Genomic DNA, 16,731 nt, shown 5'->3' on the forward strand with positions numbered 1-16,731 from the left:
AAATTAATTTTTTTTTCATGTGGATCTTATATTTATTTTTAAAAGTGATTATACGACACTTATATACTTACGACTGTAACTATCATTTTTCTTTCATAAAAATAACGAGGTTGTAATTTGTAGGTGATTAAAATTTTATTTTTACGATGGAACGACTAAATTTCTTTCAACTCATTATTATAATTTTTTTAAATTTTAAAATAATAATAATATTAAAAAATAATATTTTAACAATATTTTATCATCTCAACTCAACTCAACTAAACTAAACTCAGTTTAACATCCGCAGCCTATATATACCAAGTTTTCGCGTCGTAAAAATATAAACGAAGGAACCAAAAAAAGAAGGGAAAAGCCGTTTTCAAAGCCTGATCTAAAGTTAAACTTACATATAGATATAGAGCAGCGGATTAAGAACTCTCTCTCTCTCTCTCTCCCTCCCTCTCTTCTCTCAATATTTTGTCTCTCTAAAACCCTCCCCAATTCTCTCTCTCTTACTGCACTTTCAGGCCACGATTATAACATTTCAATTTTTGCACTTTCTCATTGATGTATTCTATGGGGGTTTGACTTTCTAGGGTTTATGTTGCATTCTTTGTTGTGCTCTCTCCCTCTGTGTGTGTGTGTGTGTCTCCTAGTATTCGATGTCGTCTGCTTCGTCGTCGTCCCAGGTGTGCTACAATTCGGACTGCAAGGAATTGAAATCGGAGCAACCGAGAAAGGGCTGGAGGTTCCGAGCTGGAGAGTACGCGGAGCTCTGCGATCGATGCGCGTAAGTGAACTTTGTTTCTTTTCCCTGTTTACTGTTGTTGACTGATACATATGTATTCCCTCCCTCCCTCCCTCCCTCCCTCTCTCTTCATTTTTTTGGAGTTTGAAGTTTAACATGCTGTAATTTTGAGGCTTTAGACTGTGGTGGTTTGGTTTGAGCTTCGAGTTTGGTGCGCGGTGTTGAGTTCTTGTATGGCTGTTTTGGGGATTTTTTTTCTTTTGCTAAAGCTGGATGTGGTTGTGGTTTTGTCCACTAGTGTGGAGCTGTAGATTTGGCTTGCTAGAAGGCAAATTGGAAAATTGGATTTGGGTTTATGTGATGTCTGGCGTGAAGTTTTGATTGAGGAAGCTAATAATCTACTTTTGAATTTACAATGGTTCTCTACCTAAAAAGGGACTTTAAGAATAGGGAAATTTGTTTTCGGCATAACACTTCTTACGTAGACCAGGTATTTTTTAACGGGGAATAGTTCCTTGAATGAATGATTCTCTTGTAATTTAAACGGGATTTTAATTCTTTGGACTTTTTGATGTGATATCAATTTGGTAAATAATTATGTACGACTTATTTCCGAGAAGAACCTCTGTATGTGATTGCACGTGTATTACTTTTCATAAAAAAATAAAAATATAAATTGAAGCCTTTACTGCGTATTTCCATTTTTGTTAAATTGCAATTAATGGGTGCGTGCTGCTTTGATTGCAATTGCATAATTCTAAGTGGGGTTTTTAGAGATGATTAAATAGTGTTTTTCTTCTGTTGCTTGACGGTTTGGGTTAGTTCTGAAGCTCCCTCAAAAAGTAGCATCTTGTTTCTGTTTTATGAACCTGTCTGAAATATTATTAAATTATTCATTACTTGATGAGCAGAAGCTAGGGTATACTAAATCGGTGCACTTCTTATTGGTCGAGTTCTCAGATAATCATTCTTCGCCTTACCGTTGTCATTCTGCTAATGAGTTTGTCATGTGGTTTTCACTCTGTTTTTATTCTTTTGGAGGATCCTGCATTCTGAGATGTATCTGCAAGATCAATATAAATATTTTCAAAGTTGTTGAAGTTCCCAGTCTCAATCCTCAGAGGAGGTTTAAGTGAATCTGTTTCTTTTTGTATGTTGACTTTGAAGGAATGTCGAACCAATCTAATCTCCAATCATACTTCCTTCTTTTTAATCTTGAAATCCTATTATAGACTTTGCTTAACAGATTCTTTTTTGTTTTTGCCATCAAGTGTTGGGGGAGAAAAAAGGGTAAGGTTTAAAATGACACAATAACTTCAAGTTTCTTTACATTCAGTCTAATTGTGGTGCACTAGGAAGAGTACATCATGTGTTTACCACCCAGATGGTGGCTGTAGCATTCAGCGGTAATGTGTGAAGAGAGTAAGCTTTCGATGTGGATATGATGTATCAAAACCTACCATTTTGCTGCCATGGAGCATTTGACTACTTTTTATTCATTCTACTATGACAGTGCAACACAATTTCTAGGGTAGCTACTTGGTTATGTTTCTTCCACGGCATGATTGTCCCTGGATTTTGTTAAGCTTTTTTAGATAGTTGCTACATCGGATGCGTGAGTTCTGCCGGAATGAGACATGCCAATTCTTTTGTACTTTTATGTTTCTTATTAACTTATAGTTCTGCTTTTGTGTCTGCATGTGTATTTCTTAGGGGTGGATAACAGTGGTTGAATGGGTTTCCGTTTATATGCTGTCTGTTTTCGGAAAAGATTAGATATTAGGATAATTAGATCAGCAAAAGGGAAAGCCTCTGTATGTGTGAATGAGTATTAAACTAGCTTATTGACTGTGAGGGTGATTAAGTGTTTTATTATATAAGGTAGCCAGTTTGGATGATGGTTGTTAGTTTTCTGAATGGAGAATCAAGATTAATTTTATTTGTAAGAAACCCTAAACCTACCTAATATTTCATATGTTGCTTATTTAGTTATATGGAAATTTGACACTAGTTCTATGTGACACTAGTTCTGTTTATGAGGAAGGAAGATTCTGTGAGACTTTCCACTTGACTGCTACTGGTTGGAGGTGTTGTGAGACTTGTGGTAAGGTGAGCTGGCAATTTTTCCTGTTTTATTATTATTCGTTAGTGGTGTGGTAGATATCACATTATTATCTTGCATTCTTGAAACAAAAATTCTGAAGTTTCTTGTAGAAATGTTCTAATAATTAGTCTTTCTTTGCAGCAAGTTCATTGTGGATGTATTGTTTCGATTCACACATTTACATTGTTGGATCGGGGAGGGATTGAATGCATGACGTGTGCAAGGAAAAGTGTCCTTTGGGTACAGATATATTTTTCTTCCTTTATGATTCTTTTCTTATTTTCATTAGCTGTTTGTAGTGCCACATTTTTTATACTGTCCAATTTGTTGTCTTGGTGTTTTTGCTGATATATCATTATTATGACTATCAAGTCACTAAAAATTATAAGCCTGATTAGTCAGCTTAGTGGAAGGCCTAGAGAAGTAAGCATAGGACTCCCTAATATTGGTTATAGAAACTTAGCTATGTGTGTTTTCTTACATGCATGATTGAGCTTCATGCATGAAATTTCTTAGCGTGAGCAAGAAGTTTATATTTTCTATATCCATTCTATAAACTATTATTCATTTTACTGCTTGCATAATTGGGGAAAAAATTGCCTCATCTTAGGAGATAGTGATATTGATTTAAGGTTCTCGTACTACTTATAAATGTTGAGCTTGGTAAACACAGATATGATCAACTTGTGTACATGTTTTGAAGTCGTCCACATTTTATAAAAATTCTAAAAGGCACAACCAAGACTTTGATACTCATCTGTAACTGTATATGTATACGTATACGAGCAATACTGAATAACTCAGGAAACACTACCACAAGACTTTGATTCCCACACTACACATCATGCCAAAATATTACCTTTTAACTGTCACACACTTCAAATATAATAAATCTGGAAACCTCCCTCAACCCCTCCGAATATTTTTCTAGGGACCAACCCCAGACTATCTACAAACATCATTAGAGCACTATCCACCCCACAAATCATTATATTTAGTATCCACTATTAACTTTCACATACTCTCACTAATAATCATAGGCTTCTAACCACTTCTCCAAAATAGCTTGATTGAAGTTGAAAATTTTTGCAAAAAAATTTGAAAATATCTGGTAACCAAACATGACCTTTGATCATTGTTGTTAAAAGTGTGCTTAGGCACAAATCACGCTTGCAAAAGCGTGCTTTTTGTGTGAGCTTAAAGCACAAAAAAAGGTGCTTTTATAATTCTTTTTTTAAAAAGAATTAAAAAATATCATTTCAAGACCCATAAAATGAAGTGAACAAATATTCTTAAGTATTTAGATGATATTGAAGACCTTTTACATACCATAGGTCCACATAATGTCATATGTGATTGTATACGCTTTAACTCAATATAATAGTCCAAATTGGCTCTCTTGATGGAATGATATTTGATTGCTTATGTTAGCATAGAATTCACTACCTACAATTCTTGAGCTTTTTTGGTCATGACCCTTTTGTTATATTTTGATTCAAGCTTGTATATTTAAAAAATAAATAAATGAGTAGCTATTAACATCATATATCTGTGTATCAAGTAAAGCACAAGAGAATTATATAAAATGTATGTTTAAGTAAAGCTTGTCCTCCATGTGGGTGGGGCCACACCATGGTGGCCTTTCAAGTTTTCTTTTTTTTTTTTTTTTTTTGTTTCTAAGTTTGAGTGATTTAAATAAAAAATGTTTTTATTGTAAAATTTTTATTTATTATTATTTAAAAATAATTATTTTAAAAAATTGAAGTTGACGTGTGGCAATCTGTGAAGCTGCCACGTGGTTTCAATTTAACAAGGGCCCCCTTTCTAATTAACTCATAAGTCATACATGTGGTTAATTCTCAAAAACCTTTACAGGATCTTAAACCTAAGTACCCCATAGCACAAGGGTGTTGTACCAAAATTTCCTAAATCTATGTAATTAGTTGATTTCTTGATTTTCATGTTGCATTACTATAATAACTTGAGTTAATAGGCTAAATATAATACCATCTTGCTTTTCAAACCTTTTTAGTGTATTTTGTGGGTTTTTTGTTATTGTAAATTAATTTTAAAAATATGTGCTTTACAAGTACTTTGCTCCTAGGCTCTAGATGACGTTTTTGCTTAAGTGAGCCTAGCGCTTTTAACAACATTGCCTTAGATTTAGAAGAACCTCACAGTGGAAGACTTGGATATGTATGGGCAAAGTAGAAACCTTGCATCCAAGAATCCGGGTCAAGCCTTCAACTATGTCTTACTAGTAGGGATCAATTTTGAGCCAAATTAACCTTCAGACCTAAGATGGCTTCAAAACATAGAGATGAGCAACACAAGTGACAAGGCTAATCTAGATTTGCCCCAACGAAAATTAATATCTCCCATAAACAAAAGATGAGAGATGTTAAGTCTAATACCATTCTTTGATTCCATAGGAAGACTAGAGAAAATAACCCCATTGATTGTAGTAGGGATTATGTTACCTATCTCCACCATAGCATCAACAAATATCAAAGGTGACAATTATAGAGAATCTAGTGGGAGTGTCCTTTACCAATATGGAGAAATGCATTGACGAAATACAATGAGTTTCCTAATCATAATATTTCTCCCCGATGTCACACCTCCTCAATATGTACAACAAGAAGCCTTAATTAACATGATCATAACTATTTTCTATATTTAATTTGCATGACACCCAGTTCTCCAGATCTAATTCTACTATCAAGGCATTCATTAGCAATGAGAAGTAAGTGACTTTTCACAATTCGGTCTAATTGATTGAGAATCATATCATAGGGGTGCCCATGTTGCAGAACCGTTCTTTCCTGCTAAGAATCTGATGAATCCGATTATTGATCGAGTTGGGATGGATCCAATTCATTGGCAAATTAAAAATCTACCATTTAACACTAAACCCTAGAAAAGATTAAGAGTCAACAAGACAAGAGCTAGGTAAGCAAACAAGAAGGAGAGGCAAGAAAAAGCAAGGTAAGGAGCTCAACCTGTCCTATGGAATCAGAAGAAAGGCATACTGTTTGGAGTGGTTATAAGAAATAATACTATTAACAAGCGAGGCATCAATGGAGTTATTCCTTCTATTTGAGTTGGCCACATAGCGGAAAACTTTGTGCACTTAATCACCCTGTCTTGAATACGATGCCTTTGATTTTGTTGCCAACTCATGTCCTCAGTAAGAGTTGTCCTCTTTAAATCACTAATAACATTAGCCTTTCTCAACATAAAGCTCTCTCAATAATCTCAAGTCCTTGTTACTCATCAAAGTAAGTTTTTTCTTTCGCTACATACCAAACACCTTTTTCCTGACTTCTAAATCAGCTTTCAAACTTTTTAGTTTATGCACCGGAATATAACTCAAGGAACCTTGAAAGTGGTAAGTCCACAACTGTTACACCCTTTCCACAAAAACCATTGACTTTAGCAGCATAATTTCAATAAACATTTTCTACCTCCATGAAGGGCTCCAGTTCTCCACACTCAAGAGGGATAGGGAAATGATGGCAGCCTTTATGGGGGGACACTTCAGGAAGCTAAGCTTCCCAATCAGGAGATATAATAAATCTGTCAATTCTAGACTGAGGGATTCTGACTGACAAGAATTAGCAAAAAAAAAAAAAATTGATGCTGCATTGATATACAATAGGGCAATCTTTAATTGAAAATGAAACCTGTCCTATCACGATTCTGGTGATCCATGTTTTCGCTGTCCATCAATTCCCTTCTCCCTCTTGCTTGAACTATGTTTAATATATCGATCAGTTTGTCTACTGTAATACAACAGATCTCCTGATACTTGGCAAAGTTATTACCAAGATACTATTTTGCCTCTGATGTTATGCTTCAGAATTTTTCCTCCCTTTCTCCTTTACCCTTCCTTTTCGACAGTCATTTTGTACTCAAATATTTTCATCTTTGGAAACACCTGTTCGTAGATATATGATGTGAAAGCATTTTAAGTATTCTCTTTTTCTTTGATTACTGCAGCAACATAAAACCATGCTATAATGCTGTATTTCTGAGCAGTTCAAACTTATATTGAGTGGGTCGGTTTCTGGATATGTTCCCCAAAAAAATACTTACATTTGAAGTGATATGCAACAGGTGCAAGTTGCAATGATGTACTATTGATTTGGTTATAACTGTGTTCGATACCATATTGCAGACGTCAAATCCAACATGGCCAGCATCTTTGTGTTTTAATTCTCTTTTACCTGAGAGACTTAAAGACCTTTCTGTAAAAAATTGGAGTCAATTAGCTGGATCAGGTCCTGTACCATGGCGGCAAGCACCCAGTTTGTTCAATTCAATTATACCTCCTCCACCAGAGTTACAGTCAAGGATTCCCTTTGAGGTTGACATATCAAGTGGCATAAACAAACTTTATTCCAGTGAAAGATTATCTACCTCTCCCCTGGAAAAAAAGAAAATTGATTGCTTTTCTGAAAGATTGATGAACGGAAGCCTGAAGCTTGGTGCCCGAGAAATGCTTGAAAATGGGAATGCAGGTACTCACTTTATTTGCATATGATGATCTTTAAAATAACAAGGTAGAAATAAGTAAGCAAAACTGATGATTTGTGATGGTCCTGCTTCCGTGCTGGTGATTATACTGTAGAAATAAATAGTTGCTACTAAATCAATGTGATAATTTGAACATTTTATTTCAGGCATTAAGTGTGAGGAAAACCATAGTTCAGGTTTATCTCAACAGTCTTCCCCTTTAAAGGAGGAGCCATCTACCCCAAAATTTGGTGTGACTTTACCTCATTCGTCTCCAAATGAAACAAATGGTCAAACTAGGATATGTGGAACTCATTTGGGAACAACTCCTACATCTCTGCCAAAGCAGTTTCATGGTAATTTACAGAGTGGAGTTGACTTGTCTGGTGAAGCTCAAGTTCGAAATGGAAAGCCTCGAATAGATGCACGAGGAAGAAATCACTTACTTTCACGGTACTGGCCCCGGTTTACCAATCAAGAGCTTCAACAAATAACTGGAGAGTATCCTTGGACTAAATCATATATTATTGTTATTTTACAGTTTTGAAGATGAACTAAGATTCTTATATTTTCTGATTGACTAAAGTTGCAAATAATGAATTTATTCTGATTTCTGAAGATGGGCTTGGCTTTGCCTTATATGGTTTTTGATGCCCGACCTGCCTATTTTTTGTACTTATAATCAAGCATCATGTAATCCTTAACCTTGCTTAAGTTCAAATTCTGTAATCACTCCTTTGTTCGAGAAAATGTTAAGTGCCAGTGATGCTGGGCGGATTGGTCGTTTAGTGCTTCCAAAAAAATGTGCTGAGGTGAGTCTGATGGTTCCCCAGCTTTTCAATTCAATTCTTAAAGCTTTTTAGACGACATAATAGATCCTGCTTTTTTCCTCAGTTAACAATGAATTTTATTGATGTGTTTGTTATGATCAATCCATAGAAACTAAATAAATTCATTAGTCATCATGTGAAATGACCATGTTATCTGAAGTAGGCTCACATTAGTGCTCTTGCTTCAATTTCCGATAGCTTGTATGCAAAGTTGTTGGGTCCATTTATGCTAGAGTTGCATTCTTGTTTTCTTTGTACTTGTTTCCTTAGCAAAGTAAACAGAACATTAATCCATTGACAGTTATTGACTAATATGGCAAGATAAGTTCAAAATAAACTTCAGGAGTTTTTTCTTTTTTGGTGACGATAGGAAGATAAAATTACTAGTTATATGGAAGTTTAAATGATTGCCTACTTAAATGACAAAACAATGGCCATGTAACGATCCAGGAAAAGGACTAACCTTATATCCACCATAACCCTAAAAAGACTAGTCAATTTAAAACTTCCTTAAAATCCACTTATAAAACTCATTTTATCTTATATTTGACCAATCTCATAACAACCCACCTTATTGCATGGTGCCTAGAAAGAGCTACTTATCATGATAGTATGGAACCAGTACTTCGTGGTTTCCTGCAAATTTAAAGCAGCTAAATTGTTGACAATGTTATGGTCTAGAAAGCTATATAAAAAAAGCTCATTTTCACCTAGTATGTGGTACTTAGCACCCATGGCTACCTTATAACTTAGATACTATGTAGTCTAGGGCTGTAAAGAATTCGGTCCGGTCGGGGACCGGACCGAATTCTAGACCAGTCCGTCTCTATCCCAAAATATGTGGACTGATGAAATTCGATCCCGTCCCGGGGTTTACAAATTTTGGACTGGACCGAACCCCTATATATATATTTTAAATATTTTTAATAATTTAATATATTATTTTTATATATTTTATATAAGTTAATGATTTAATTTTCATCTAATTTATTATCATTGACCATATAAAATATAAAATAATATATGCTATCAATTAATAATAAATAATAAATCATTAGATAATTTATATCATTATATGTAAATAGTTAATACATCATACATTCATACATACTCTACTATATACACTTAATTAAAATAATTTGGTAATTTTTTTTTTAAATACCTAAGTTGCAATGAAGTAGAATAATCTCTATGTACAATGGAATTTTTTGATATTCATTAACCATATATAAAATGTATGATATTATTAATAACTATGCATACTAAAGAGTATAGTCTAAGTTAATAAGTAGTAACTATCAACATCATAAATATAATTATAGTAAAATATTTTTTTAATGAGTTAGTTACATAATCCACATTAATAATTCATTTAATTTTAATTTAGTAATTTAAATAATTTTTTTATTAATTTATTTGAAAAATAAAAGATGAAAAAAATAATAAAATAATTAGGCCGGACCCAATGGACCGGACTAATAGCTACCGGTCCGGTCTGGTTCCTATGGATGTTCAGTTTGGTCTGGTCCGGAAAAAATGATGGGGCCATCACCAGATCGGACTGATTTACAGCCCTAATGTAGTCCCATGTACTTGGCTTCGCCTTTTTTTAATAAAATTCTTATTTACTGAAAAAAAAAAAAAAAAAAAGCTATGTAAGTTATTCTTTTTCCCAATGTGGGATTGGGGTATTAAAAATTATAATGTCCCAAATTTAGTATGAGAGGGTGGTGAATGAAATCCCACCTTACTCGAATGGGTAAGTTATTTCTGTTTATAATGTCGTTAAGGGATCCAGTTGTAGTTTTTATTAGTCTTTTTAGAGTATAAACCCAGATGTGACTTAAGCTTGCTTTAGGTCGTTGCAAATGGTGTCAGAGCAAATTCTAACTAGAAGTGTCCACAACAAAAGGGCTCAAGGAGGACTAAACTAAGTTGCCTACTAGACTAATCTCTCTCCTAGGCTAGGCATCTAGGAGAGAGGGATTTGGCCTCGGACCTTATTAGGGATTTAATGGGGGAGATTGTAATGCCTTGGATTTAGTGTAATACGGTGAATAGGATCTCGCATATGTGGGTGGAGAAGTTTTTGCAGTTTATAACAATTTTAAGTTGCTCCAATTACAACCTTGACTAGTCCATTTGGAGCATATTCAAGATGCGGCTTAGGTTTTTCTTGGGTCGTTATAGGTCAATAGATAATCAGTTATATTTAAGTACCTGGCTAGCTGTTATATATTGTAGTGTAGTTCTAGTTCATATGGTTGATGAGCAAAGAAATTTCTATGGCTGTCATTCCTAGTACGATGTTGATTAGGTAATCTATTGTTTCAAAAGATTTACCTTATGCTTGGTGTTAGTTGTTGACCTTAATCAGATTCCATCTTTAGCATGAGATGCATGTGGCTATCATGTTATATGCACATAATGGATTAGTTTGTTGGCCATTCGCATTTCTAGGTCATAATATCGTAGTTTGGCATATTAGTTTTAGTTTGTCACAAATTTTTATGCAGATTATCCTTCTATAACAATGTTCAATTACCATGCGACAGGCCTACTTTCCACCAATTTCTCAGCCGGAGGGATTGCCCCTTAAAGTCCAGGATGCAAAAGGCAAGGAGTGGGTTTTTCAGTTCCGTTTCTGGCCCAACAACAATAGCAGAATGTATGTTTTGGAGGGGGTTACTCCTTGCATACAGTCCATGCAATTGCAAGCAGGTGATATAGGTAATTAACTAGTTATTGCTGGGAAATTTCTAGCTTTTGGATTATTTGGCTGATTAAATCTTTCGTATGGTCTGAATGGCACCTTTTTCATGGTTTAGCTCCATACGAATGTTACCTGTGGCCAATTTCTTCCTTGTAGTTCTTTTGGACCTGGTTTTCTGCTGGCTTTAATTCACTGATTACACATTTCAAGCATAGTTTGAGAATTTGGTCTAGCACTTGTGCTGAATGCTCCCCTCGTAATTGATGATTATGTTTTGGTTCATCTCTCTAATGAGTGTGGTGTCAAATCACCAGTACTGAGTGCATCACGATATCATAATTTTCTTGTTCTGTGACTGATGCTTAATTTTGTCTTCTCAGTAACATTTAGTCGATTAGAGCCAGAAGGTAAATTGATTATGGGATTCAGGAAGGCTTCGACTGCTCAATCTTCTGATCAGGTTTTGCCTTATACAATACCTAGCACCTTTTTCTTACCCTTTTTTTTTTTTTTATATGTTTAGTATAAAGACGATAATTATTTAAATAATTTTTTCAAGAACCGTCCTGCTTTCATGCTGATGATGTTTATAAAAAAGAATGATATGGCATATGGTAGTCAAAATAAAATCAAGAGCAATAATACGGCTATTAGAGCATAAAGTAGTCACTTTTAACTGAGCAGTTCTTGTAGATTTGTTTATCAGATAACCAAATTCAGTTCTTTGTTGCATAATTTTAGCATGGTAATATTTTTTAACCAATAGACATATAGTATGCAGAAGATTAACAGGTTTCTGTTGACAGGATAATGAAACAAGTAAGACTGGGAATGGAGTTTCTACTCATGGAGATGTAAGTGTTACAAAAACCGTGATTGTTGAAGTTGATTTAGATATCCGTCATTGGAGAGAATTCAGGATCACCTTTCTTTCCTTCAAACAAACAGGCTGAATTGGCTGATCCTAGTTCGTGGTATAAAGTTGATAAGTCAGGATACATAGCTAAAGAAGTACTAGGAGGTAAATCATCAATCTCTAGGAAGAGGAAGAGCAGCACCTTGCGTCCAAAGAGCAAGCGCCTAAGAATTGAAAATGAGGACCTGATAGAGCTGAAGCTAACATGGGAAGAAGCTCAAGGATTGCTCCGTCCTCCTAACTGTGTCCCCAGTGTTGTGGTGATTAAAGGCTTTGAATTTGAGGAGTACGAGGTACCTTAGTTAATTTTTGTTGCTAGTGGAAAGAAATAGCAGTGCCAATGATTGCTTGTACATTTTCTCTAGCCACATATAGTATATCTTTATGGTTTTCAATGATCTGCTTCTGCTTCTGGCTACAATTTTGATGTATTCCAGGATCAACAAGGATTTTCACCTTCAGCGGTTAGTTAGAAATGCCCTCTTACTTATGGATCACCACGGACTTCTTGAACAGTTTTTTGTTGCCACTAGCGATCCCCACCGAAGGGGTGAAGAACATTTAACCTGGCCTGGTATTTAAAAGATTTTTTTGTCAAATAACAAAGTGGGCCACAACCCCTGGCAACACTCCAAACCCTCCCCACAAAAAGAAAGCACACATTGAAAAACATTGAACCCAGACCTCCTCCCACCAGTAAAGACTGAAAGATACCACTTGATCTAATGGCTTCCATTACATCTTTGTTGTTCTTTAAAGTGCTACTTTTCTTTGATATTTCATTTTGTTTTTTATTAAGAAGCAATTTGTTAAGGTGAGGATGCTTATGTTTCGAGATCTAACATTTATTATTACAGGATGCACCAATACTTGGGAAGCCAACAATTTTTGCAACCACTGATGTGGGGTAAATCACCGATCTTTTTGTTGCTCATTTTTGTATGAACATTTTAAATTCCTCCGTCTATCGTCTGTTTTTTTTTTTTTTTTCCTAAGGTTGAAGCATATGTGGTATGCTATTTCTTTATAATTTTATTTTTCATTTTCGCGCCTTTTTTGTTTCAAATTGTTCTCTGGGGTAAAATTCTGTTAAACGTCTCCTATTGAAAACAGTGATTATTCTTTTTAGTTGTCTTGTTTCAATTTTTTTTCCTGGTCAAACTATTCTCTAACATCTGTTCTATGGCTAGAAATATATTTTGTTTTAGGTAACTTTGCTCTATTTGTTGTGCATTGCTATGGTATAGCAATCTGCTGGGCCTTTATTGGAACAAGAAATCGTTGTTTTTCCTTTTAGCCCCTCAGTATTATAATGCACATGGTCTAATTATGTTCACTCTTTGAGCCTGGAGAATTCCAATGATGTGTTTCATCTTTGTTAGTGAAAAGATTCAGTGGGTTCAATGTGAAGACTGTTTCAAGTGGCGCAAATTGCCTGCCAATGCTTTGCTTCCCTCGAAGTGGACCTGTTCTGACTCATTGGACCCAGAAAGGTATACCATAATCTGTTTCGAACTTTGCCACCACTTGTGTTGCCGTACCATCTACTTCTTTGAGCATCTTATACCATCTTGCAGCCTGAAAGCCCTGTTCAAATGAAGAATTCATTGGTGATTTGTGCTATAGATTACTTGCCCACAATGCATATTTCAGTATAAAATTAAAATGTGTGGACTCTAGACTGTGTTGTCTTAACTGCTTGAAAATATTCCAAATACATAGCAAACAAGTCGCTACAGCCATTCAGCTAGATCTTTGTTGTTAAATCATTAGGGCGGGCTGGCTGTTTTTGAAAAATATTATGACATTGCAGAATTGTCACTATCTTTTTATCTTTACAAAGAGATAACTTTTCCTTGTTTTTCCCCTTTCTTCTGTGATAGACATCTTCTTATGTCCCAAATGAGTACACTAAGAAAATTAAAACATAGGACACAAACAACATAACTACCTCCCACCCAAAAAAAGAATGAGTGAAATATATAAAATGTTGAAATTATGAGTTGATGAATTGGCACCTCTATTATTCCTTAATATCTTTGTGGTCCTCTCTGGTACCAGATCTATCTGTTCAGCAGCCCAAGAATTGACAACAGAACAGCTTGAAGATCTTCTACCCCAGTGTAATTTAGGTATGAATTGCTTGAAACAAATGCTAGATCTTACAGTCATATATGCAGAGCTAATAAAATCAGGTATCATTTTATTAGGACACAAACTAGGCTTGTTGTCCAGCAGCATGGTGCTAGAGCTAAAAAATCTGAGTTCTAGACTTGCTACTATTGCTCTGTCTCTGTCTCTTTCTCTCTGCCTGTGTGCGTATGTGTTCACATGTTCTATTAGTCCATTGCTTTTCATGCCTAATTGTCAAATTTGCAACTTGTTATGATTGGACAGCTGCTACCAAGAAAATCAAAGCTGCTAAACAGGACCTAGATAATGTTGAAGCTCTTGAGGGACTTGACACTCTTGCAAACCTAGCCATCTTGGGAGAGGGCGAGCCACTTCCAGCATCATCCCAAGCAACAACAAAACACCCCCGGCATAGACCTGGCTGCTCATGCATTGTGTGCATTCAGCCACCTAGTGGGAAGGGCCCAAAACACAAGCAGAGTTGCACCTGTAATGTCTGCCTAACCGTGAAGCGCCGTTTCCGCACATTAATGTTGCGTCGTGAGAAGAAACAATCAGAGAAAGAAGGGGAAACAACACGCAAAAAGCTGCCACAGCAGCAGCCACCATCGCCTGAGAAAGTTCAGTATGATGATTCCCTGCCATGTAGTAATAAAGGAAATTGTAGTCCGAAGCAGATTAGAGGGGCCAATGATGTTTCTGATGATGAAACTAATAGAGGGAAGTGCTCTTCTCCTTTTAAAGGTCAAATTGACTTGAATATCCAGCCGGAGCGGGAGGAAGAGCTTTCACCTGGTTCTGATTCTGGCAGCATGATAAAGTTGCTACGAGATGCAGCTGAGAGGTTTGTCATGCAGCAGAGATTACCAAGCTCTGGGGCCAGTGGAAGTGCATCCACCAATCAGTCAAAGCCGAGTGGAGATGGAGCTGGGGAAGAAAAACTCAGCAGTCTTGTTGCCCTCAGCAGCAATCATTGCGATGCTGATGAAGACTCTCCTGCAACTCTGTGTATAAAAGAATCTGGATCCACTCCGGCAACTGGGTAGATTAACCTTTGCTTTTATGGATGTTGATCAGCCACTATGTGGGAATGTTGGCGGTGGCTGGGGCAGTTTCTGTTGTACATTCATCCATATAAGCTTCATGATCTTTCCCATCTTCGAATCTGTACATAAAGAAGAGGGATAGGGAGTGCACGTATGGTTGAACCAGTAATCTCCTCTCGACAGTATTTAGTTGAGACCAAAAAGGTCAGGTAGGGAGAATTATAAAAATGCAACTGTAGTGGGTAGTGGGTTGAAGCTATACAGTTTCTTTTTAGGAGCTCACCCATCCAGCAACTTTGAGGATGTAACTAAATTAGAATTTTTCGGCTCCGTATAAGAAAAAGTACTTTTTGGTAAGTTAATTTGTATTTGTCGGTAGTCGGTTATCAAGTTCAAATAATCTATGCCAAGTAAAAGAATCCAGATGATCTTACCTAGTTAAACACTTTAATTCTTGCCATAAGGGTGGGCACAGTCGTATCAATCTGAATGGGTTGAAAATCTTTTAATTTTTATATACTTCTTGTGTACTTAGACTATGCCTATTTACTTGGTAATAAAATTCACTTATTACTTATAAAAAAAAATCCTCCGTTTCCGACTTTCGACAGCATGGGAGTCGTAAGCAGATTTTAATTTGCAGCCAACTAGAATTTATCGAGTTGAGCCAACTTTCGATCTTCGGGTTGCAGCTTGAGATTTCACATGTTGATTTGTAAGAATAAAGTTTGTCAAGAGGATGTATAGAATGTTACAATAAGTCAATTAAGAGAGCAAAATCGTCTACAATGCTAAAACAATGAAAGTGCTGCAAGCCTGGATGGACTCAAATGTTGAGCAGGTCTTCAAACATGTCAAATTTTATCAAAGGGAAACTTGAAGGCTTATAAGTTCGAAAGTTCCAATGCAATTCACCGAAACCTTACAGGTTGTGGTCCGGGTTCTTCTGCAGATCGAACCGAAACCTCGGTGGTTAGTGGGTTGGAAAGATAGTAAAAAACTACTAAATATGATCAATGACTTTCAGGGGCTAAGAACCTGAATGGAACTTGAATATATATATATATATATATATATATATAGCCTAAGGAACACAGGTAGTTCACAATCGCAGGAGAGTAGGCAACTGAAGAAACTATTTAGAATATGATATCAAGTGGGGGGAAGTGAAAGTTTTCTCCAAAATTCCGTTCAAGAACAAGGGAGAGGTCAAATATGGGAGGGATACCATAGTAGAGATTCACGAAAGACACGACGTTGCGAATGAGATAGAGTAGAATTTGATTGAGCTCCATCAAGTATTCCTGGACGATAAATGTTTGAACTTTGATCTATAAAGGGATCTTATCAAAAAAAAAAAAAAACTTAGCATATTAATGTGCATTGACATGATATGTTTTTGTAAATTTATCACTTTTATTCTTGAACATGGCTGTTAGGTGAAGACTCTCAAGGTCACCGCCTCTTTGACTATCTCGAGTCTCAATCGAATGGACATTAATTTATATTCTAGACCAACTTTATATAGCCCATAGTCCCATTTCCAAGATTAAGGGCTTTTTCCCTCCATTGTTGATTTTTTTTTTTTTAAAGTAAAAATAGAACTTTTTTAATTCAAGTAAATATGTGGAGCCCAAGTACACAACAATATGCAAATGAGAACATCCAGTTACAAGTTAGGAGTTAGAGATGGATACAAGAAAGTTATGCAAGCTAGGTCCATACAAAACGATAGTCGAAA

The 16,731-nt window shown here is 35.8% G+C and overlaps 1 protein-coding gene and 1 pseudogene across 2 annotated transcripts; both read left to right on the forward strand.

Moving 5' to 3' along the window:
* The first annotated feature begins 327 nt into the window (after positions 1 to 327).
* On the forward strand, positions 328 to 15,342 carry LOC121264581 (B3 domain-containing protein Os07g0563300). Of its 2 annotated transcripts, none has more exons than XM_041167844.1 (14): positions 328 to 772; positions 2,758 to 2,839; positions 2,976 to 3,074; positions 7,015 to 7,357; positions 7,520 to 7,853; positions 8,068 to 8,164; positions 10,738 to 10,912; positions 11,276 to 11,355; positions 11,702 to 11,749; positions 11,844 to 12,104; positions 12,669 to 12,718; positions 13,194 to 13,304; positions 13,873 to 13,943; positions 14,209 to 15,342. In XM_041167844.1, the coding sequence occupies exons 1-14, from the start codon at positions 645 to 647 to the stop codon at positions 14,988 to 14,990; spliced, it is 2,661 nt and encodes an 886-aa protein (XP_041023778.1). In that variant the 5' UTR covers positions 328 to 644; the 3' UTR covers positions 14,991 to 15,342. The 2 variants fall into 2 exon arrangements, with proteins under 2 accessions (XP_041023778.1, XP_041023779.1); XM_041167845.1 differs by lacking the exon at positions 328 to 772 and adding an exon at positions 2,654 to 2,672.
* Positions 15,343 to 15,602: 260 nt separating this feature from the next.
* On the forward strand, positions 15,603 to 16,327 carry LOC121265789 (annotated as a pseudogene).
* Positions 16,328 to 16,731: the final 404 nt, after the last annotated feature.

The sequence above is a fragment of the Juglans microcarpa x Juglans regia genome, chromosome 5D, assembly GCF_004785595.1.
Source record: "Juglans microcarpa x Juglans regia isolate MS1-56 chromosome 5D, Jm3101_v1.0, whole genome shotgun sequence".
Lineage (NCBI taxonomy): Eukaryota > Viridiplantae > Streptophyta > Magnoliopsida > Fagales > Juglandaceae > Juglans > Juglans microcarpa x Juglans regia.